At 39.6% G+C, this 23,452-nt stretch overlaps 1 protein-coding gene across 1 annotated transcript; it reads left to right on the top strand.

Annotated features, from left to right (window-relative positions):
* The first annotated feature begins 1,683 nt into the window (after positions 1 to 1,683).
* On the top strand, positions 1,684 to 23,436 carry cct2 (chaperonin containing TCP1, subunit 2 (beta)). Its single transcript, XM_041216043.1, has 16 exons — positions 1,684 to 1,833; positions 4,397 to 4,471; positions 10,887 to 10,952; positions 11,168 to 11,279; positions 11,814 to 11,890; positions 14,305 to 14,417; positions 15,303 to 15,505; positions 16,201 to 16,301; positions 16,416 to 16,543; positions 16,676 to 16,779; positions 18,554 to 18,673; positions 18,821 to 18,949; positions 21,159 to 21,262; positions 22,492 to 22,591; positions 22,709 to 22,850; positions 23,187 to 23,436. The coding sequence occupies exons 1-16, from the start codon at positions 1,831 to 1,833 to the stop codon at positions 23,215 to 23,217; spliced, it is 1,608 nt and encodes a 535-aa protein (XP_041071977.1). The 5' UTR covers positions 1,684 to 1,830; the 3' UTR covers positions 23,218 to 23,436.
* Positions 23,437 to 23,452: the final 16 nt, after the last annotated feature.

The raw sequence follows: 23,452 nt of genomic DNA, 5'->3' as shown, positions 1-23,452 counted from the left end.
GGCAACAAAGTGGAGCCTGATGCCAGCTCAACTGACTGGATGCTGAGCAAGTCTGAACAATGCGAGAACTAAATAATCCACTGCCTAATGCCAGGGATAAAATCAGAAGATGCTGGAAATACTCAGCCACTCTTGGTAGCATCTATGGAGAGAAACAGAGTTAATGTTTCGAGTCCAATATGACCCTTCATCTTGAACTCGAAATGTTAACAGTTTCTCTTTCTACAGATGCTGCCAGACCTGAGTCTTTCCGGTGTTTTCTGTTTTTATTTGATTTCCAGTATTTTGCTTTAACCTAATCCAGGGAGTTGTATGGATCCAGCACAGCGATCACACAGTTTGGATTAGCCTTATCTCTGAGCCTGTCCCACCCCAGGCTCAGGGGCTGGGATTCGTAGCCACTCTCGGCGGGAATTACAGCTGGGCTCAGGAGGCAAGGATATATATTAATGATCTAGATCTTGGTGTGCAGGGGACAATTTCAGAGGTTGCAGATGATATGAAGCTTGGGTGTGTTGTAAATTGTGAGGAGGACAGTGTGGAACTTCAAGATGTCATAGACAAGTTGGTGGAGTGGGCAGATAGGTGGCAGATGAAGTTCAATGTGGAGAAGTGAGGTGATGCATTTTGGTAGGATGAACATGGACAGACAATATATAATGAAGGGTGAAATTGTGAAGGGGGTGCAGGAACAGAAAGACCTGGATATTTATGTGCATAGATCATTGAAGGTGGCAGGACAGGTGCAGAGAGCAGTTAATAAAGCACACTATCCAGGGCTTTGTTAATGGGATATTGAGCACAAGAGCAAGGAGGTTGCGCTGAATTTATGTAAGACCTCAGCTGGAGTATTGTGTATGGTCTGGGTGCCACATTACAGGAAGGATTTGAACATATTGGAGAGAGTGCTTAATGATTCCAAGGATGAGAAATTGCAGCTATGAAGATTGGAGAAGTTGAGACTGTTCTCCTTGGAGACAAGAAGGCCGAGAGGAGATTTGTTAGAGATATTCAGAATCATGAGGGGGCTGGACAGAGCGGGTAGGTGAAGCTGGTAAACGGATCAAGAACAAGAGGGCACAGATTTAAAGTGATATGCAAAAGAAGCAAATGTGATGAGGAAAAATATTTTCAAATAACTAGTGGTTTGGGCCTAGAATGCACTGCCTGGAAGTGTAGTGGAGGCAGGTTCAATCAGTCATTCAAGAGGGCCTTAGGTTATTTGAATAGAAACAATATGCACGGAAAGGGGAGGGCCACGGCATTGATCATAATGCTCATTTGGTGAGCCGGTGCAGACACAATGGGCCGAATGGCCTTCCGTGCCGTTAAAATTTTGATCCCAGCAGGGCCGGGGGGAGCGGGGGGCTACGGGGGGAGCGGGGGGCTACAGCCGGAGCTCGGGGGGCGGGGACTACAGCCGGAGCTCGGGGAGGCGGAGCTCGCGGCCCGGCTCGGGGGGCGGAGATTACAGCCGGAGCTCGGGGAGGCGGAGCTCGCGGCCCGGCTCGGGGGGCGGAGATTACAGCCGGGGGTGGCGGGGACTACAGGCGGAGCTCGCGGCCCGGCTCAGGGGGCGGAGATTACAGCCGGGGGGGGGGGGGTGCGGAGCGCGGAGACTACAGCCGGGAATTGGGGGGCGGGGCTCGCGGCCAGGCTCATGGGGCGGGAACTACAACAGGAGCTCGGAAAGCACGAATTACAGCCGGGTCTCAGGGGGCGGAGGCTACAGCTGGAGCTCGCGGGGTGCGGATTACAGCCGGGTTAAGGTGACGCAGCTTCCGGCAGTTGGGCAGAGGGAGAGGGGACGGCGACGCTTGTGCTTTCATCATGGTAGGTGGCTGGTGTCGCAGCGCCCGGGGTTTCTGACACCGGCAGCTATAGCCGGGGTGGCCCTTCCGGCTGTGGTTTCGGCGGTGTGTATTTTCCCAGGATTTTGGTCAGTTGGTGGAGGGGATTTGAACCTTTTGTCCTCCCTGGCTGAGCACGTGTTGCGCTCCCTCACGGCCGCCTCACTTTTCCCTCCCGGTGGAGGCGGTGGCCGCTCTTGGGGAGGGAGGGAGGATTTGTTAAGGCGGAAAGACTGATGTCGGAATCGGCTTGAGTAGCAGAAAATTAAACGGTGGTGTAGGAGCCCCCGGCCTGAGGAGAAAATTGGCCGTTTTATTTTGTCGAACGCGGAGTCTGAGGCAGGAGGTTGTCCTGATGTCGATCTGGAGAGCGGACAAAGCGGCATCACGGAAAGTTCTAGCACTTCTGGGGTGGTGGTATCCTGAGTCAGTGCGCAGGCGCGGCCTATCTTTTCGGGACTCAACTCAATTCTGCAAAATGCGAATAAATTGCACCGCACTGAACAACTACCACTACTACTTGCATTTTTATAGCACCGGTTTCGTCACCAAACGCCCCCAAGTCATGTTAGGGACCTTTTATGAGGCTAGGTCGAAATGGTTCTCTAGACATATGGGATACTTTATTAGCAGAGGTACACAATACAAAAGTTGGGAAGTTACGTACTTAACACAGGATAATCGGCACAGAAACAGCCCTATTAGTCCACGCAGCAGTTCATGCTCCTGCTGGAGCTTGAGGTTGTGCCAGAACTGCACAATAATAGGTCACTGCCCGGGTACTGCCTACAATTCTGAACGCCACAGTAAAAGAAGGATATGAAAGTACCAGGGCGGGTCCAGACTAGATTTACAATGATGCTGCCAGGAATAATGAATTTTAGCATTGAGGAATGATTGCATAGGCTGACGTTGCTTTCTTTGGAACAGAGGAAGATGAGGGAGATTTGCTCAAGGTGGATAAAATTGTAAAGTCTAAATGGAGTGGATAGGAAGGACTATTCCCCTGAACAGAGAGATCAATCATCAGGGGCATAGATTTAAAATTAGCAGCAAAAGGATTTGAGGGGAAATTGAGGAAATAATTCATCCCGGAGTTGGTGGAACATTTCACTACCTGAAACGTTGGTAGAAGCAGAAGCCTTTGCATTTTTTTAAAACCCTGGGTATGGAGGGATTTTCTTATGAGGAGAGGTTGAATAGGCTGGGCTTAGACACATTGGGATTTAGAAGAATGAGAGGTGACCTTAATGAAACATATAACGTTCTTGTGGGGCTTGGCAGGTCAGATGCTGAGATGTTGTTTCCTCTTGTGGGAGAGTCTAGGACCAGAGGGCATGATCTTAGCGTGATGGATCGCCCATTTAAGACATATGAGGAGGAATTTCTTCTGAGGGCTGTAAATTGGTGGAATTCTTACCATAGAGGGTTGTAGAGGCTGAGTCGTTAAGTATATTCAAGGCTGAGATAGACACGTTTTAAATCAGTAAGGGAATCAACGGTTGTGGGAGGAAGGCAGGAAAGTGGAGTTGAGGATTAGCAGATCAGCCATGATCTCATTGAATGGCGAAGCAGACTTGATGGTCTGCTTCTTAAGAGGTCCAAGTTTTTTTGTTTTGTCTTATGCAGCTTAAGTGCTGTAACCTTCAGGGCTACAGGCCAATAAAGTTGAATTAGACTGAATAACACCTTTTCAGCTGGCACAAACATGATGGGCTGCATGGGCTCCTCCTGTGCTGTACAATTTTTATGTTTTTAAAAATTGATGGAGACATTAGAACAGCTGACCAAATGCTTGGTCAAAGTTATAGGTTTTAAGATGAGCCTTGGAAGAAGGGGAAAAGCTTAGGGAGTCCAGGACTGAAACAGCTAAGTTTTTGCTTCCGAAGGAAATGCAGTGTTTTCAAGAGGCCAGAATTTGAGGATTGCAGAGTTCTCAGAAGGCTAAAGGGTTGGAGGCAGTTACCGGGAGAGGGAAGAGTGAGGCTATGGAGGATTTGAACACAAGGATGTGTATTAAAAATTGATATTACTGGATTAGGAACCAATCTAGGTCAGTAAGTACAGCAGTGATAGATGATAAAGCATTAAGATATGGGAAGCAGAGTGTTGGATGAGCGCTAGTGTATGAAATGTTGAAGGTGGGAGGCTGCCCAGAACATCGACATGGTCGAGTTTAGAGATACGAAAAGCCAAAAAGAGAGTTGGTGCAGTGCTCGTAGGACGGAAAATAATTGCAGTGGCTGCTTTTCTGTTTACTGCTGTATTCTTACTAGCTGTTAGGAAAATTGCTGTGCTGTGTAACTAGAGCTGCTCAGCTATGTTCTATTGAGCACTGTGGCTTAAGAATGTTGTAAGGTTTTAAATCCCTGCACTTAAATCTGATGCACCTGCATTTGATTGGCATTATTCAAGCAAATACAGATGGTTCAGCTTTTCAATACAGTAGTATTTAGAAGTTGGGATAAATAGAAAATTTTAAAAATGCTGTGGGGATGGTAATTCTTTACATTTGAAATTACTTTTAAGATTTCTTTTTTATATAGGCTTCCCTTTCATTTGCTCCTGTGAATATCTTCAAAGCTGGTGCCGATGAAGAAAAAGCTGAGACAGCCCGTCTGGTAAGCAATAATTCCTTGTTTAAGAGGTCCCAAGTTTTTTTGTTTTGGCAAATGGGAATAATACATCTAACAAGAAACATGCAGTCTGAAAAAAAAGTTTAAAAGCAAAATTTATCAGTAGTGGGCAGATGTGATTAGCTGAAAATAGCAGTAGGACTCAGAATGAAACCATTTTTGTACTTATTTACCAATAATCTTGTCACTTTTATGCCTGAATTCAAGATTTGGATTGAACGTAACTGATTATTGTAGTGTAGTTGAACTGTTAGTTTCATTCCCTATAATGCAATTAATGTTCAGAGGCAATAATCCTGAATTTTCTTTGTGCTTCAATATGTTGTACCTTTAAATGTTTATTTACGAACAACATCTTAAAGGGAACAGCTTGTGAGCAGTCTGCATGATACCTTCATGATTACTGTGCAGTTACACAACTTAGAGGGATTGTTGCTCAGAGGTCAATAATGGGATAGTGGTCTAAGGAAATTTCTGTATGGTTCAAAGTATTACATCATAATGTCCTGGAAAAACACATCTACAAATTAGGAGCAGGAGTAGGCCATTCTGCTCTTCAAACCTGCACCACCATTCAGTAAGATCATGGCTGATCTGATTATAATCTCTACTCCATATTCATAGTTACTCCCCTTCTTATCAAGAATTTATCTACCTCTGCCTTAAAAGTATTCAAAGACTCTACTTCCACCACATTTTGAGGAACAGAATCCTAAAGACTCACTACCTTCAGAGAAAATATTTCTCCTCATCTCTTGTTTTAAATGGGTGACTTCTTATTATAAACAGTGGCCTAGTTCTAGATTCTTCACAAGAGGAAACATCCTTTCCATATATACCCTGTCAAGACCCCTCAGGATCTAGTAAGCTTCGATGAAGTCAGCTCTTACACTTCTAAACTCTGGCGGATCCAAGTTTAGCTTGCATAATACAACTCTCCCGTTGCAGATATTAGTCTAGTAAACCTTCTCTGAACTGCCTTCAGTGCGTTTACATCCTTCCTTAAATAAGGACACCAATACTGTACACAGTACTCCAGATCTGATCTTACCAGTTCCCTGTATAACTGAAGCATAACCTCTCTACTTTTGTATTCAATTCCCCTTGCAATAAATGATAACATTCTATTAGCTTTCCTAATTACTTGCTGTGCCTGCATACTAGCCTTTTGCAATTCATGCACTAGGACACCTAAATCTCCCTGCATCTCAGTGCTCTGCAATCTCTCACCATTTAGATAATATGCTTTTTTATTCTTCCTGCCAAAATGGACAGTTTCAGTACACATATTGTACTCCATTTGTCAGGCCCTTGCCCACTGACTTAACCTATCTATATTCCTTTGTAGCCTCCTTAGGTCCTCTTCACAACTTACTTTCCGACCTATGTTTGTGTCATCAGCAAATTTAGCAACCATACCTTTGGTCCCTTCATCCAAGTCATTTGTATAAATTGTAAAAAGTTGAGGCCCCAGTACTGATCTCTGTGGCACACTGTTCATTACACCTTGTCAACCAGAAAATGACCCCTTTATGCCTACTGTTTCCTGTTGCTAGCCAATCTTCTATCCATGCCAATTCGCTATCCCTACACCATGGGCTTTTATTTTTCACAATCTTTGATGTGGCACCTTATCAAATGCCTTCTGGAAATCTATGTACAATACATCCACCGGTTCCCCTTTATCCACAGCACATGTTACTATTTCAAAGAACACCAGTAAATTGGTGAAACATGAATTCCCTCTCTCTCAAAGCCATGTTGACTCTGCCTGATTACCATGACTTTATCTAAGTGCTGAGCTATAACTTCTAAGCAACGACTTCTAATGTTTTCCATATGACATGTTAAGCTAACTGGCCTGTAGTTTCCTGCTTTGTCTTCCTCCCTTTTGAATAAAAGAGTTACATTTGTTATTTTTCAATTTAATGGAACCTTCCCCAAATCTAGGGAATTTTGGAAAATTAAAACCAGTGTATTAACTATCTCACTAGCCACTTCATTAAGATCCTAGGACCAAGTCCATCAGGATCTGGGGAGTTGACAGCCCACAGCTCTGACACTTTGCTTGGTACCACTTCCCCGGTGATTGTAATTTTGAGTTCCTTGCTCCCTGTTATGATACAGCAGTTTGTAATGGCTGAGTTATTTAAAATCCCAGAGGGAAACTTTAAACAACTGTCATAACGTATATTTTCAATTGGTATGTTTTGAGTTGCTGCTCTAAATTCAGGAATAAGACCACCAGTTCTCCAGAGGTTTTTATAAAAGACTAAATTAGATATTTATTAATTTACCACAAATTATAAACATACACATGGCTACAAATTATTACTATCGTAACTTATAAATTCCCAAATTAATCTCCATGAAGGCAATAATAACCAATAGACTTAACCAGACAGCAGGCTAAGCATTTTCACCATACAAATTCAAAATGAGGTTCCTTTCAATTTGCTTCCCTCGCAGACAGTTGTAGGCTTACAGGCTTAAATTCTACACGCCTCTGCCCTTCACATACAAACTCCTTTCTGTTATACCTAGCCTCCCCTTTGAATGCAAATTCTCATTGTATCACCAGGCACTTTGAACTCCACCTCTTCTAACAACAAAGCCCCTTTCATGGTACTAATTTTATTAGTAATATAAACATATTGCTTGATTTCTCCCAGCTAGGTGCAAGATTGCACCCCCAATCTTTGGTTTATTCAACAAAATGCAAATGCATCCTTTACCTTTCTGTTTACATCTCAAAACTACTATACAATGCACCCAGACAAGCTGGCTTTAATCCAATTAACACACACAGACTACACCTCTATTTAAAAAAATAATTTCCAAAAACATTATATGCATTAATATCTCAATGACGCTCCTTTGTACCTCCTTATTTACAGCTATTGGGATGTTGCTTGTAGACCCATAGATGCCTAAAGAACAAGGAGGCCATTCGGCCCATCGTGTCCGTGCTGGTCAACAAAGGACTGACTACACTAATCCCATTTTCCAGTGCTTGGCCCATAGCCCTGGAGGCTATGGCAAAGCAAGTGAATATCTAAATACTTCATGTTACGAGAGTTTCTGGCTCAACCGCCCTTTGAGGCAGAGGTCCAGATTCCCACCACCCACTGGGTGAAGAAATTTCTCCTCAACTTCCCTCTTAGCCTTCTACCTCTTACTTTAAATCTATGTGCCCTGCTTATTGACCCCTCTACTAATGGAAAAGGTGCCTTCCTATCTACCCTATCTATGTCCCTCATAATCTTATACACTTCTCAACTTTCATTGCTCCAAGGAAAACAACCCCAGCCTATCCAATCTTTTCTCATAGCTCAGACCCTCCAGCCCAGGCAGCTTCCTGGTAAATCTCCTCTGCACCCTCTCCAGTGCAAACACATCCTTCCTATAATGTGGTGACCAGAACTGCACGCAGTACTCCAGTTGTGGCCTAACCAGTGTTTTGCACAGTTCCACCATAACCTCCCTGCTCTTGTATTCTATGCCTCGGCTAATAAAGGCAAGTATCCCATATGCCTTATTAACCACCTTATCTACCTGCCCTGCTACCTTCAGGGCTCTGTGGATATGTACACTAAGGTCCCTCTGATCTTCAAGTACTTTCCAGGGTCCTGCCATTCATAGTATAATCCCTTGCGTTGTTAGCCCTCCCCAAGTGCATTACCTCACACTTTTCTGGGTTGAATTCCATTTGCCACTACTCTGCCCACCTGACCAGTCCATTGATATCCTCCTGCAGTTTACAGCTATCATCCTCACTGTTTACCACTCTACCAATTTTCGTGTTATTCGCAAACTTCTTGATCATAGCCCTTACATTTAAGTCCAAATATATGTATGCCACAAACAGCAAGGGCCCCACCACTGGAAACAGACTTTCAGTCACAGAAACATCTCTGTACAATCACCCTGTGCTTTCTGTCTCTCAGCCAATTTTGGATCCAACATGCAACTTTGCCTTGGATCCCAGGGGCTCTTACTTTCTTGACCAGTCTGCCATGAGAGGCCTATTAAAAGCCTTGTTAAAGTCCATGTAGACCACATCAAATGCATCCTCATCAACATTCCTGGTTACCTCCTCAAGGAATTTGATCAAATTTGTCAAACACGACTTTCCCTTAACAAATCCATGCTGATTATCCCCAATTAATTCATGTCTCTTCAAGTGCAGATATATTCTGTGTCTCAGACTTCTTTCTAGTAACTTCCCCACCACCACAGTTAGACTGACTGGCCTGTAATTTCCTGGTCTATCCCTTCCCTTTTTTTAATAATGGGACAACGTTAGCAGTCCTCTGGCGCCTCACCTGTGGCTAAACAGGATTTGAAAATTACTGCCAGGTCTCCTGATATCTCTTCCCTTGCCTCCCTCAACAGCCTTGTATACCTCTCATCCGGGCCTGCAGATTTATCCACTTTTAAGGCTGCTAAACCCTCTAGTAGCTCCTCTCTCTATGTTAATTTCCTCTTAATATTTCACAGTCCTCCACTCTGACATCTACATCTGTGTTGTCCTTTTCCATTGTGAAGACTGACACAAAGTATTCATTGAGGACTGCACCCACGTCTTCCAGGTCCACAGATAGATTACCTCTATAGCCCCTAATTGGCCCTACTGTTTCCCTAGTTACTCTCTTGTACCCTCTATAATGAAGTCTGATGCAAAATACTTATTCAATTAATCTGCCATCTCCTTATTTTCCATTATTATTCCCCCAGACTCATTTTCCAAAGGATCAATGGATTTTTTTTTAAAAAGTTGAGCATAGAAACTCTTACTATCTGCTTTTATCTTCTTAGCTAGCTTTCTCCCGTGTTCTAATTTTTGCCTTTTCATTATTCTTCTAGCCATTCTCTGTTGCTTTTCATATTCTGTGCAAACTTTGTGCAATGATATGCTTTTTCATTAAGTTTGATACTATCTTTAACTTTAGTTAACCACGGGTGATGGGTCCTCTCTTGGAATTTTGCTTTCTTATTGGAATGTAACCCTTTAAATGTCTGGCACTGCATCCCTATTGACCTATCCCTGAATGTAATTTACCAGTTTAATTCCCCCCACTATACTGTCTCCTACTGTTATTACATTCCTTTTTGCTCCCTCCACTTGAATGGCTTCCTGTGCCACAGTGCACTGGCCAGTGAGCTCATCCAACTGGCAGCCCCCACTTACGTCCCAACAAGCTGAAAGAATCTCAAAATTGTTGGACAATTTGCAAAGGCTGGACTCCTGCCCTCTAGATCCCTTTGCCTGCATTACTTATAGTCATACCCACCTGTCCCTAACCTAAGAAGACCCTATCCTAAGGGGTGTGACTGCCTCCTGGTACAAAGTGTCCAGTTTACTTTCCCCCTCCCTGATGCATCAGTGTCTGCAGCTCCGCCTCCAGCTCAGTGATTGAGCCGAAGCTCCTCGAACCGCAAACACTTATTGCAGACGTGTTTGCCCTGGATCACAGTGATACCCAGGAGCTTTCCCATGTTACAGCTGTGACACATCACCTGTCCTGCCATGCTTAATGTGTTTAAATTAACTGCTTAATTATTTTAATTAATTAGTTTGATTAATGAATTTAATTCAATTAATTATTTTCCCCTTATATATTTTTATTAACCTTACCACCAGTTTGTGGACTATTTTTAAAGCTTAAGGATAGAATGGACCTTAACCACTTACCAGATACTCGCCAAACAGCTAGCTTCTCCTGTAGTAGAGTAAGAACCAATTCCTATAGGACAAAAAGGTTGGAAAAGCAAAGGAGCACCTCCTTCACCTAATTCTCTCACTCACTCAACTCCCAGCATTCTGATTCAAAGTTGCACTCCTGTGCCAAGTTGCACTGAGAGGCCTGTATTTGTAAACTTTGAAACTAAAGACTTAGCTCAGCCCCAGGTATGGAAAACAGTTCCATCTAGTTTCCTTAATTAGCTAACTTCACCTGCTCTCTAGTAGAGAGCTTGTATATCCCTGCTTAAGCCTGGGTGAAATTTAGAATTTAATCAGGAAATTTCATTTAGATGTTAAATACAAACTAGATTTTTTAGAAAGAGACTAAGGTGCCCTCACTCGCCCAACTCCCAGCACTTTTATTCAAAGCCATGCTCCAATGTGACTTTTCCAACTTTCATTGGAATCCTGGACTGGTATATTTTCCTTCCTTTCTCCTTACTGTTGGCACTTCCATCACATCACAATCAAAGTCAATTACATGCACTTTTTAGTGGCTTGTTAGAAATTAATTGGACTGATTTGAGAGCTGATCCAGAGCTGACTGAACACAGGAAATGAAGCTATTGACAATTTATCCTGTTGTGTAGTGAAGTTTAATTATGTTGCATTGGATAAAACCTTTTTCAGCATGATGTATATGATTTGTTTCAGTCATCTTTTGTTGGTGCCATTGCCGTTGGAGATTTGGTTAAAAGTACTTTGGGTCCAAAAGGCATGGTAAGTAGCAAAGTTCAGGTTTAATGTAAATTTAGTTCTGTGTACACTTTTTGATGAGTTTTATAGGCTTTTTTTTATTGTTATTTGCCCTACCTTTTAATTCTAGCATTGAACATTTACAGGAAAGAACATTCTGTTGGTGTTGCATATTTAAAGTGTTATTTATTCTACGACTGGATACAGCACCCAAAAAATAATTTTTATTCCTGTTTTAGGATAAGATACTGCTGAGTGGAGGAAGAGATTCTTCTGTGACAGTGACCAATGATGGAGCAACAATCCTTAAAGCTATTGGTGTTGATAACCCAGCAGCTAGAATTTTGGTTGGTAAGTTAATATGATAATTGATCTTGTACACAAAATTTAAACAAGTCTTGAAATTATATTGCTAGATTCAAAAGTAGAAGTTCTGACGTCCTTCAACTTAATTTGTCTCTGGGTAGAAATGTGCATTAGTCTGAGTTGAATGTTTCTACAGCCTAATTATTCTGTAGCTTTTCAATGTACTGTTATACAAGCACTTCAAGCTCAGTGAATGATTTGTTGCAGGAAATTCTCCCAAAGGTAGGACATAGTTAAGAGAGCACCATGTCAGTTAGCCCCATATTGGCAAGCAAATAAGATATGTACATTTGTGGAGGCAACACTGGCATGCTGTATTCAAACTTGCTTAGAGTTAACTTGAAAGGATTTTTTTTTTTTTTTTGTTTGGTTTGGACCTTTTTTGGGGTTGGTGCTTGGTAGACCAATAATTTTGTGTAGAGTAGAGAAGGAAAAGCATATTACCTTGGCTGAGTGACATTCCTAGCTGGAGAGTTTTAAAAAATGAAAATAGTTTGTTGATTGTTCTCTTACCAACAGAGCTGTCCAAGGTACAAGATGAAGAAGTTGGAGATGGAACGACATCCGTGACAGTGTTAGCAGCCGAACTCTTGAGGGTAGGTGAATGCTTTCAGTTTGTGCCATTGCAAAATGTTGCCAAAAGAAAAAAAGAATCCTTTTGTAATCTCAACATTTTTGTATTTTGCCAGCAGTTGATTGTTTAGAGGTTACCTGCTTGTTAATTTAGAATGGGAAATGGTTAAAAATGTTAATCTTAGGGTATTATAAATAGGATGTATTTGCTGGTGTGTATTAAATGCCAGAACAAAATATGCAAACAATTGAGCACCCATTAATATATCTCCATTTTGCTGGCTATGTTGCTATATATTCCAAATTGCACTAATGGCATTTCTTTGCACGAGAATGCCTTAAATGTTTTGAAATTCTAATGGATGTTTTGAATAATGAAGGGCAACAACTTCCAGGTCGATAATGCTCTTTGCATGCCTTAGATCGTTTTATGATTGCGAGGAAAGGGGTACAGTGGATACTAAGAACCAGGAAATAGGAGGAGCATGGAGACCATAGGGGCAGGGGTGTGTGACTAAAATTCCTAGAGCACAAGAGCATAGGGTTGGATAAGTCTTTTACCCTTTTGACAGATTTTAAAAGTTAGAGACACTATTTTGTCACTTAATTTATTATTGGTAAATCATTGATCTAATGCACCTCTACAGAGCAGTGGTATGCATCAGTCTTGTATCTGATGCTACCAGAGCATGCAGTGCTGTCTGATGTTATATGACCAACGTTTTTTGAGTTGATTGCCAAACGGAATTTAGAGCCTCATACCTTTTCACATTATACATTTATGTCCTATCATTACTTTCTCAGAGCTATAGCTTTAAACGACCTTCTGTGCATATTTTATAGAGGATGGATTGGTTGAATATTGAAGGCAAATGTAACATACTCTCAAAATATCATTTGTGATTTTGATTTATTGCCTTGTTGCTTTGGGCAAATTGGAAACCGTTTTAGGGAGTCTCCAATAAGGAGTGGTGAAAGATAAGAATATATAGACAATTTTTCCAAGTCTTTGGAGGGGATGGGAATGTTTGACATACAGTTTGGTAGTTGGAAAGCATGGCAAAGTTTAGGATGTATTTTTGAGGAAGAGAATGATGAGCCAGTTGCAGGTGAAATATATGGTCTTTGATGTTGCCATTATGCAGTTGAGGAGGCTGGCTATGAGAATCTGGGACTGGAGTCCATTGATGGATCAAGTAGTGTGTGAATTTCATGGATCTGATAAGTGAACTGGGATATGATGGAATAGTAAACAAAAACAGAATTACCTGGAAAAACTCAGTAGGTCTAGCAGCATCGGCGGAGAAGAAAAAAGTTGACGTTTCGAGTCCTCATGTCAACTTTTTTCTTCTCCGCCGATGCTGCCAGATCTGCTGAGTTTTTCCAGGTAATTCTGTTTTTGTTTTGGATTTCCAGCATCCGCAGTTTTTTTGTTTTTATGATGGAATAGTAACAGCAAAGGATGGAAGGCCAGAGTGAAAGCTGGAAGTTGGGGAAATGAAGGACACAATATTCAGTTTTCAAAGTCTAAGTGAGGTGGTCTTGTAAGTCCCAAGACTTTTTCAGCTGTGAATGTTATCTAAGGGGTGCTGGAGGTCTGAGAGGCAAAAGCAGTTTGGAGTTTCTGCTCTCAGACAATTTTGACATTAAGGAGTTTTGACTAGGAAGAGGTGGTGACTGAATTGAAGGTGCTGGAGAACGCGAAGCTGAGCCAGTTGATGAGTTTTAAGTTATCACCTTGGCATGATGCGCTCACTTGTGAGCCAGTTTTCAAACATCAATCCAGGATAATGCTTAAATGCATAATGAAGAGAATGCTGCATTGTCAGCGGTATCTTTAATGTGAATTTTAATGTTAACTGATTCTTAATGGCAACAGTAAATAAGTACATTTGCCTCTCGGCAGAAAGTTGGAGTACGTTGGATTAAAACTTCCACAAATGCCACTTTGTAACTGCCACTAGGGGAAGCACACAATAATTCACATGGCCTCCAAATTGAGTCTTGTCATTGAATTTGGAAGCTTGACATTGAGTGAATCACTGCTGTAACACTGCTCTGACAGTGGTTTAATGCATCAGTGTAATAATCTGTTTTGTTTACATAAGTAATTAACAAGCTCCATTTCTGTATTATTTGTGCTTATGTTCTCATTGCATATTGGTTTTTTAAAGAAATCATATATAATCAGCAATCTTACTGCAAAGGAATGTTTTTTGTGAATTTTGTTTAAATTGCTTTCAGGTATTAATTGTCAGCCTTAAATATTTAATTAGTGGACTATTCACTATCGCTGAGGAATTTTCGCTTCCAAATAATCCAGTCAGTTGTTTGATTGGAAATGTTACTATAATATGCTTGGTTAGCTGTCAATAAAATTTGGTACTAAACTATTTTATTTGAGTTTGATTCTATAGGCCTTTTTTTATCTTCTTAGGAAGCAGAATTACTTATTGCAAAAAAGCTTCATCCTCAGACAATTATTGCAGGCTGGAGGAAAGCAACTCAAGCAGCAAGAGATGCTTTGAAAAAAGCTGCAGTGGATCATGGGTGAGATCATTTTGTACTTTATTTAGAAAAAAAGACTTAGAATATGAAAAGTAAAGGGATCTTCCTTATCAAGCAGTTTCATTCTAACTCAACATTTAGTAAATGTTGCAAGGCAAAATCTTAATTTTCCTTTGGCCAAATTTCCCAATTTTAAGATTTTGGAAATTCATTGATGACTACTTAGTCTTAAGTTATTTTGGATCTGATACGTTATTTTAAAAATGCTTTGAATTAAAGAAACTAGTCTAGAACCATCTTTTAACGTTTCAAATTTTGATTAATATACTTGGATTTCAGATAGCATATGCTGATGCTAGAAAGAATCTCAAGTAGTTCAGATTTTCTATTTAAAAACATTTTTTTGATCATCAGCCAATAATTAACACACAGCCTATGGTGCTGTTAGATACTTTCCCTTAGTTTTCCAATTACATAGGGAAGACTTGTATGAATGCATTTTTTTTTTAGGGAATATCTCATTCTTTGCTCTTCAGTTTGCATTTACAATAGGACAGAAGTCCAACATATCACTGGCCTTGGATAAACTTCAATTTAGCATATTCAGCTAGTCCATGGGCGTGACTCTTATTATTGATTGGGGAGAGAATGATTGCATATAATTTGCTGATCTTCATATCTTCATGCTCGGTTAGAGAAATACATACTGTGACTTCCCAGTTTTAAAAACTGAACTGGTTACAGTTTACCCCTTGCATCGTTTGATGTTAATCATTAGGGCTTTTTATATTGGATTGCATAATTGTGTAGTTGAAAGAATTGAAATGAGATTGGTGATGCAAATAACAAATTAGAGTACTTGTACAGTTGCATTATCTTGTAATTCTAAATGTTCTTGATGTCCCTCTGGCTCCTTTTTATTATCAGGGATGATGAAGCAAAATTCTATGAAGACCTGATGAACATTGCCAGGACCACGCTCTCTTCCAAACTGCTGACTCATCACAAAAGTCACTTTTCTGGTCTGGCAGTGGAAGCTGTGGTCAGGCTAAAAGGTTCTGGCAACCTTGAAGCTATTCATGTGATTAAGAAACTTGGAGGGAGCTTAGTTGATTCCTACCTGGATGAAGGTAACATTTCAAAATTCATGAAAAAATGTTATAATCTAGATAAGTTTCTAGTAGAAAAAATTTGAGTTTCCCCTAGAATGATTAAGTGATGTCTGAAATAATGATACCAGAATGTAATTTAAAAATAGCTTTTAGCGTAATCCTGATGCAGTTTACTTCGAATTTATGACAGTGTGCGTCTAATTTCAACAATATTCTTGCACGCATCTTGTGGATTTCCACAACTATATTTCCTATCTTTTCTAACCCCCTCCCAGGCTTTCTCGTTTTCATAACTAGAAACCCCCTAGTTTATGGGACCAAGCCATCCTACCTAAATCCAAGTTTTCAAGATCTTTTGCTGGTGTATGCTGTGCATTTGTGGCTGAATATTTATTTGTGTTGCACAAATGAGGGAAAGGATAATTTGAACAAATTCTCCTTGCCTTCATTTCCAAATCTGCAAGATTAAGATTAGCTGTGATTTTAGTCGGTCAAAAGCCATATAGTCTTTATTCATTCTGCTGACCAATAATTGATGGAATTTTTCTTGTCGTCCTTGCTACAAATTTTGCATAAGTATGAATAGTTCAAGGAGCATTTGAGTTTTTAGAAAATGGTAGTGATGTTCAATGAAGAGATTAGTCAGATCAAGATAATATCGATCTCATCAAGACTGTTCAAATCTTAAAAGAAGTATGTCCAATTGTTTGCAGGTTTTCTTTTAGATAAGAAAATTGGAGTTAACCAACCAAAGAGAATTGAAAATGCAAAAATTCTGATAGCGAACACCAGTATGGACACAGATAAAATTAAGGTGGGTGAGAATTGTCTGGGGTTCAGTTTCTGTGGTCTTAATGAAACTGCATGCCTCCAGTGGGCAAGGACAAATGACTAGAATTACTTTTGTTCATATTGTATGTTTTGACAGATATTTGGTTCGCGTGTGCGAGTAGATTCTACTGCAAAAGTTGCAGAAATTGAACTGGCTGAAAAGGAAAAAATGAAAGAAAAGGTGGATCGAATCCTGAAACATGGGATTAATTGTTTTATCAATAGGTAGTCATGACATTTTTATTTTAATAGCATTATGATTTACAAATCATTCATATAAATGAGCTGATTTTCTTTCAATTCAGTATTGCAATAAAAGCAACAGTATATGAATACATTTCCATTTCTTTATTTCAGGCAGCTCATTTATAATTACCCTGAACAATTGTTTGGTGCTGCAGGTGTCATGGCTATTGAACATGCTGACTTTTCTGGAATTGAGCGACTTGCACTTGTAACCGGTAAGGCAAAGAAGTAACTTGTAAGACACATTTGCCCTGTAGTTGAGTGGGCAGCATCAGAACCATTTCTTTCAAAAGATTGGTATCTGCTTTGCATACATCTGCTCATTATCCTTTAATTTCTTTTAATTTCCTTTCTTTAGTATTTTATTTTCCAGACATTCTGGTCTAATTTTTTTAAATATTAAACTGCTATTTATGTGGCAATTTTGCCTGGTATTTCAAAATGTATGATGAATTCGTTGTCAAATGCCTAGAAATCTTGAATTTATTTCTAAGCCCATACTTTTCCAAATGCCAATTAATTTCTTCCAGGATTAATGCCTCTTAAATATTTCCAAATCACTGGCAATGACTGACCTGGCCTGTAGTTTATTCTTCCATCTTTTTAAATTGTGTGAGATATCAAGAAACAGCTCAAGTCACTAGAATACAGCAAAGGCTATGGGTCCTGACAGCATCCTGGCTGTAATACTGCAGATTTGTATTCCAGAACCTGCTATGCCCTTAGCCATGCTGCTCTAGTACAGATACAACTCTTATATACTCAAAATGTAGAAAGTTGTCCAGGAATGTTCCGTTCACAAAAAGCAGGGCCAATTACCGTCCCATCATTTGCTTCACAATTAGCAGCAAGGAGATGGACAGTGTCATTGGTAGTGCTATCAAACAACTCTTGCTCTACAGAAACCTGCTCATCCAGGACAAAGCAACACATTTGATTGGTATCTCATCCACCATCTTAAACATTCATTCCCTTCACCTTCAACAGCACCTTCCAAATCTACAGACTCAACCACTTAGAAGAATAAGAGCAGCAGACACATGGGAACACCGCCACCATCCAGACTTGGAACTATATTGCCTTGCCTTCTCTGTTCCTGAAACTAAAGATCCTGGAACTCCCTCCTTAACAACACTGTGGGTGTATCCTACACTACATAGACTGCAGCAGCTTAAGAAAGTAACTCCACCACCACCACCTTGAAGGCAATTAGGGCTAGGCAATAAATTCTGACCCTGCCAGTGGTGACCACCCCTGCCAAATTAATTTAAATATCCCCTTTCCCCAAGGATCATTGATTCCAGCTCTGCCAAGGTGTGAACCATCCACCTTTGTACAGGCCTTTCCTGCCCCAGAACTGGTTCCAGTGATGAAAAACTGAGGGATAGGGCCATATTGTGCTATCTGTTTTTGTGATCCACAAGTAGCTGATCACTGAACTTTGAGTAAACCTTCGACTCTAGTGTCCCTGATCATTTTACTAGTAGGAGAGTAATTCAATCCCAAGAGAGCTATTTTCACAGACTATAAAATGTGCTATGATAAAATAAACTGCATTTTGCATACTTTTTAATGCTGAGTAGGCCAGAGCTGTAAATATTGAATTTGTACATTACATTTTTGGAGAAAGAAGAAATTTGTAAATCTCTGTATATTAATTTGTTTAGTTGTATGTAGGTGGTGGACATTAACTAACTGGTGATTCCACTATAGACAGACAAACTGTGGTTGTTGGGTTAGAGGGTGCTTGCTTGTAATGTGTAACTCTAAATAAATGATAAAAGTCTGTAAAGATTTGCTCCAGTTCTATCATTCACCACCGACTTTCTGGAGTAGAGCATCCTGTTAGAACATTTTCACCCTTGAAATTAAATTTTCAAATTCTTAAAATATGAAAAAAAGTGATAGTGTTGAGAGAGCAAAATGTGTTTAGGCACTTAATGAATATTGATCTAAAACAGTTTAGTGAACAAGTGTGACTAATTTCAGGTGGCGAAATTGCTTCCACCTTTGACCATCCTGAATTGGTTAAACTGGGACACTGTAAAGTTATTGAAGAGGTCATGATTGGTGAGGACAAGCTACTTCGTTTCTCTGGAGTAGAGCTAGGTAGGTAACTGCTCACATTAATACAAGTCCTTAAGTAGCTTAATAAATTTGATATTCTTCAAGATTCTTGATAAAGTTGATAAAGTGTATAATAATTCTAACATATCAACTTACATCACTTACTGTATCTTTCCACTCATCCTAAAGGTGAGGCATGTACCATTGTTCTTCGAGGAGCCACTCAGCAAATTCTAGATGAGGCTGAACGATCTTTGCATGATGCCCTCTGTGTACTTGCTCAGACAGTGAAAGAAACTAGAACTGTTTATGGTGGAGGTATGTTTTTTTTTTTACTTTTATCAATGGCTTGCCGATCACTCAGAAGTTTAGGTTTAGATAAGTTGCCAACTTTGAAACAGGGACTATGATTTTGCCCACCATGCATTTTGAACCCTATTGGAATCCCTACAAACTTTCACTTTTTCAATAAGTGATTTAAAGAGGTTTTTGATTAGGGCTGAAGTGTTGTTTGGACAAATTTAGTAACACCCAGTGTATGAATGTTGATGCACTGGTGTTGCTGTGCTTTTTTAAACTCGTTACTGAACTGATACATGGCAAAAAGATGATTTGTGGAAATGCTAGTTCCTGCTTATCAGTTCCCAGTTCATTAGCCAATGTATGAAGTGAATTTTGCAAAACACCTAACTTTTTGCTAATACCACTTAGTTGGGGTTACGTTCAATAGATAATTTCCCCTTAATGAGTGAATGAGTTCAAGAAACACTGGTTTCTGCATGAAATTGGTGATGCGCTGTTATGACGTGGCAGATGTGTACCAGGTGGAACAAATCCATGAGGGAAACTTGATCACAACAGTTTTGCAATTTGTATTTATTTCAAGATGTAGGCACTGAATTCAGAAGAAGCCCACCAATGTTTTTGAAGTTTTTTTTAAAAACTAAATTAAAATATTTATTAACATAAAAGACTTCGAGCACATACATAAAACCACAAACTACTACCATAATAACTCCTAAAATTCCTAAGTAACCTGACTCTGTTACATCCCTTTAAGGCAACGGTCTAAAGCTAAATTTTAGATTTTAAACAGCTCCAGCAAATTAACACAATATCCTGGACCGTGGAATTCCAAATGACTTTTCTCTAGCTTCAGTTTCAGTAGACAGACTTTTGCAAAAATACTGGAGGCTTCGTTAAGACTATTTCACACACTTCTGTTAGATCTCTCAATGCCTTCTCCTGACACAGCCTCATTCTCCTTTGTATATGTTTCTCTCTTAATATGTAAATTCTATTGTTTCGTAAGTCTTTGAAACTATCTCCCTTGTAACATAAAAACTTTCATGTTGTCACTATACATTCAGTAACCCTTGGGGAAAAATAAAACACATTCCTTACCCTTGCTTGTCTGGCCATTTGTAAACGGACTAAGATCCCTTTGAAATCCAAATCTCCCTTCATTTATCTAAAAATGCAAACCCCCTTCACACCTTGCATGCTAAGCTAGTATTCATTTTTACTCATTAGCATGTCAAGCACCTAGCTTCTTTTGATGAGTTAAAGCATGCAGTCTACTTGACTCGGAATGTAATTAAATCATACACAGACAGACCTAACTGTACTTACCCCCATAAACCTACTTTACAATAAACCAGAAAAATATTCCAAAAATTATACTTTGACATGTGTGTAACCAATTGTAATCCACAATAATGGTAATGGTAAATGGTTTGTGCTATTTGTCTAATTTTAAAACTTTTAACAGATTAAGTGCTATATATTGAATGATTCGTGAGTGTAGATTTTTATCCAATACTTATTTCATAAAACCCATGCCCTGTTTTTGGTATGTGTCCTTCCACTCTGCACTTTCATCTAGGGTACCCAAAGGATCCATGCTTGGCTTTCTCTTCTAAAAGCTTCCCCTAGTGACATCACCCAATGACATGTGGTGTTATATAACTGCAAATATTTGTCCTGGTCAACATTTTAGTTCTTAACCTTGTGTAGAAGTTTTGTCCTGTGTGCCTATGCAAAACCAGAACTACGTTTCAGAAGTAATTCACTGATTGTGAAGTATTTTCAGGTTGCCTTAAAACATGGCTGATGCATGTTCTCTCTGCTTAACTTTATTTTTTTATAAATGAGGGATTACAAGTTATTTCTAAATGCATGGAAAGCTTGAGCTGAATGCCGAATTGGTGTTGGGACATGGGTAGATGACGATCTTAGTACACAACCCCCACAGCAAAAAATGTGAGCCAACATCAAGGAGAATGGTGTATCTAATGTTGACATTTTTCAAGAATATAATTTAATGGCAAATAGCAATATGGAAGCTGACAGTTTAAGTTGTCAGCTTGTCCTGCATCTGACCCACCAAGCTAGTCTCAAATCAGAAGCACCCTCAGAAGGAATGCTGAGAAAATTCACTTGTTTGAGTAGTGCAACTAATGTTCCAGATTTTCTTAACATGCAATACAATAATTACCTTTTTGATAGGACTCTTTTCTTTCTCCAGGCAGCTCAGAGATGTTAATGGCACAAGCTGTGTCTGATTTGGCTGTTAGAACACCAGGGAAAGAAGCTGTAGCAATGGAGTCATTCGCTAAAGCACTAGGAATGGTAAGTTTCATTACAGGGTTGTACCTCGCTTTCCACAGTCCCAAATTGCCACCTTCCGTCCTCAATAGGGAGTTAACTTTCAACGCTTTGATTACCAGAGTTGTTCAGTGCACAAAACTATATAATTTAAATAATTTTGTATGCAATTGTTACCTAACTTGACTGTCCTGTGATGTTTAAGCTTTTATAATTATTGTTTAATCATGCCAGTTAATAAGTGTTTATGGGGATTGCTATTAACTGGAGCTATTGAGAGTAGATAATCTTAACTGCAGCCATCCACTTGGTTTCTTAATAACTGCAGATTTCTAAAACTGATATAACTTGCAAACCAATAATTTCAGAAAATCTATGTTCCTACGAATATTATCAGATTTTGCCAGAAGCATGTTTCATTTATTGCAGAAATGGGGTTGGTAGCATTTTGACCACACTTATCCATACTGGTTTAATGTTCCTGCATTTGCTGCTGTACAACGTGAGCAAAGAAAAGGCCTTAATGGGCAGCTCAATTCTGTACCGTGTTATGTACCAAATTTAAGTTGTGTTCAGAGTTGAGAGTCACTCTGAAATGGAGGGGAAATCACCTAGAGTTCCATCTTCTGTCATAGTTTGCACTTGCACTATAAAGCACAAGATTTTAGATGTTAATACTTTATTCCTTTTAAATTAAGTTCTAATCACAGATACCAAGTAAAACTAGAATGCATCTACCAATGAAAATCAGTTACTGGGAAATTCCACACAAATTACCAAGTTAGTAATGTCAGCAATAACCACTCCCATCAGTGGTTCCAGATTATAGCACTGGGCTCGATGCTTGTTCTTTCCATCTTGTACGTTAGCCATGTCATGCTTATAAACGTCTGATCAGTCATTCTGCAAATTGTTCCACTGGTGCTGAATTGAGCACATCAAATATGGCTGAGGTAGACCAATGATTTTCTCACACTATTTTAAGCCTCTGCTTACCATTAGCACACTGTGAGCTGACTCTTGTCAGTATTGAATATGATGCCTGACCATGCTTGAGTACACAACTTTCTTGTACTTATAATGAAAATCTAAAAGCTTCATGTATCCTGTGTACCAAAAGGATCATACATCCTGAAAAAACAAATCAATTTGATGTGCTGTTTCTAAGCTTTACGCTATTTGTAAAAAAAAAAGTGTTAAATTTAAAACCACTTCTCTACCTATGGTGCATTTATGCTTTTCTTTACCCCCAGCTTCCCACTATTATAGCTGATAATGCTGGGTACGACAGTGCAGATTTAGTGGCTCAGTTGCGAGCTGCTCATAGCGAAGGAAAAACAACATATGGATTAGGTAAGCAACCCCAGCGGATCCTTTTGAATTTGCTTGAAATGCATTTAAATTGACTGCAGGGCTATTATTTAAAGTGATTTGCTGTGATAAGTAAAAATTTGCAATTTCTGTTGTTAGACATGACCAATGGCACCATTGGGGACATGGCAGTGATGGGTATTACAGAGAGCTTCCAAGTGAAGAGACAAGTACTGTTGAGTGCAGCAGAGGCTGCTGAAATGATTCTTCGAGTAGATAATATTATTAAAGCAGCACCAAGGTAAAGCTTTATATATGCCAGGCATTGACTAAGATTAATAAAACTGTTAAATATGAAAAAATGCTTTGTGTGCATATGATCTGCTCAAAAAGAAAAACATTTCCTGAGCAGTTTTTTTTGTCTTCACGTGCTGTCACTCAAAATTCCCTGCCTGCACTAATTTATGGAAGTCTGGTAATATGTATAATGCATCAATGGTAGGAGAAGATCCTATATGTTGATTGCACCTTTGCATCTTTTATCTGTAAACTCTACATTGCAGGTAATGTCATTTATATATGATGGTCAGTACAATTGTAATGTCTATTGGTAATATAGATTATATCTCTCTTTCAGGAAACGGGTACCTGATCACCATCCTTGCTGAGCCATGAACATCAATAATGAGAACATTTGGACTCGTGCCAACAGTGAACACGGGACGTCACCCAATAGAACTAAAATAGAAACTTTGTATTTATAAAACTGTAGCACATTTAAGTAAAAGTCTTGGTTCAGTTTGACTATAAGATCTTTCTTGTAGATGAGGCTCTTGAAGATGAGGCTGTATTCAGGTTGTCTTATATTAAAGTTTTGTCATCACAAATTCTTATGCTGTTTAC

The sequence above is a fragment of the Carcharodon carcharias genome, chromosome 21 (assembly GCF_017639515.1).
Source record: "Carcharodon carcharias isolate sCarCar2 chromosome 21, sCarCar2.pri, whole genome shotgun sequence".
Lineage (NCBI taxonomy): Eukaryota > Metazoa > Chordata > Chondrichthyes > Lamniformes > Lamnidae > Carcharodon > Carcharodon carcharias.
This window is presented reverse-complemented; position numbering and strand designations above follow the sequence as displayed.

Bases quoted from the DNA above. Each gene is read 5' to 3' on its own strand.
- cct2 (XM_041216043.1), top strand. The intron at 16,544-16,675 runs GTAGTCATGACA...TCTTTATTTCAG, and splicing joins ATTAATTGTTTTATCAATAG to GCAGCTCATTTATAATTACC. The intron at 21,263-22,491 runs GTAAGTTTCATT...CTTTACCCCCAG, and splicing joins TCGCTAAAGCACTAGGAATG to CTTCCCACTATTATAGCTGA.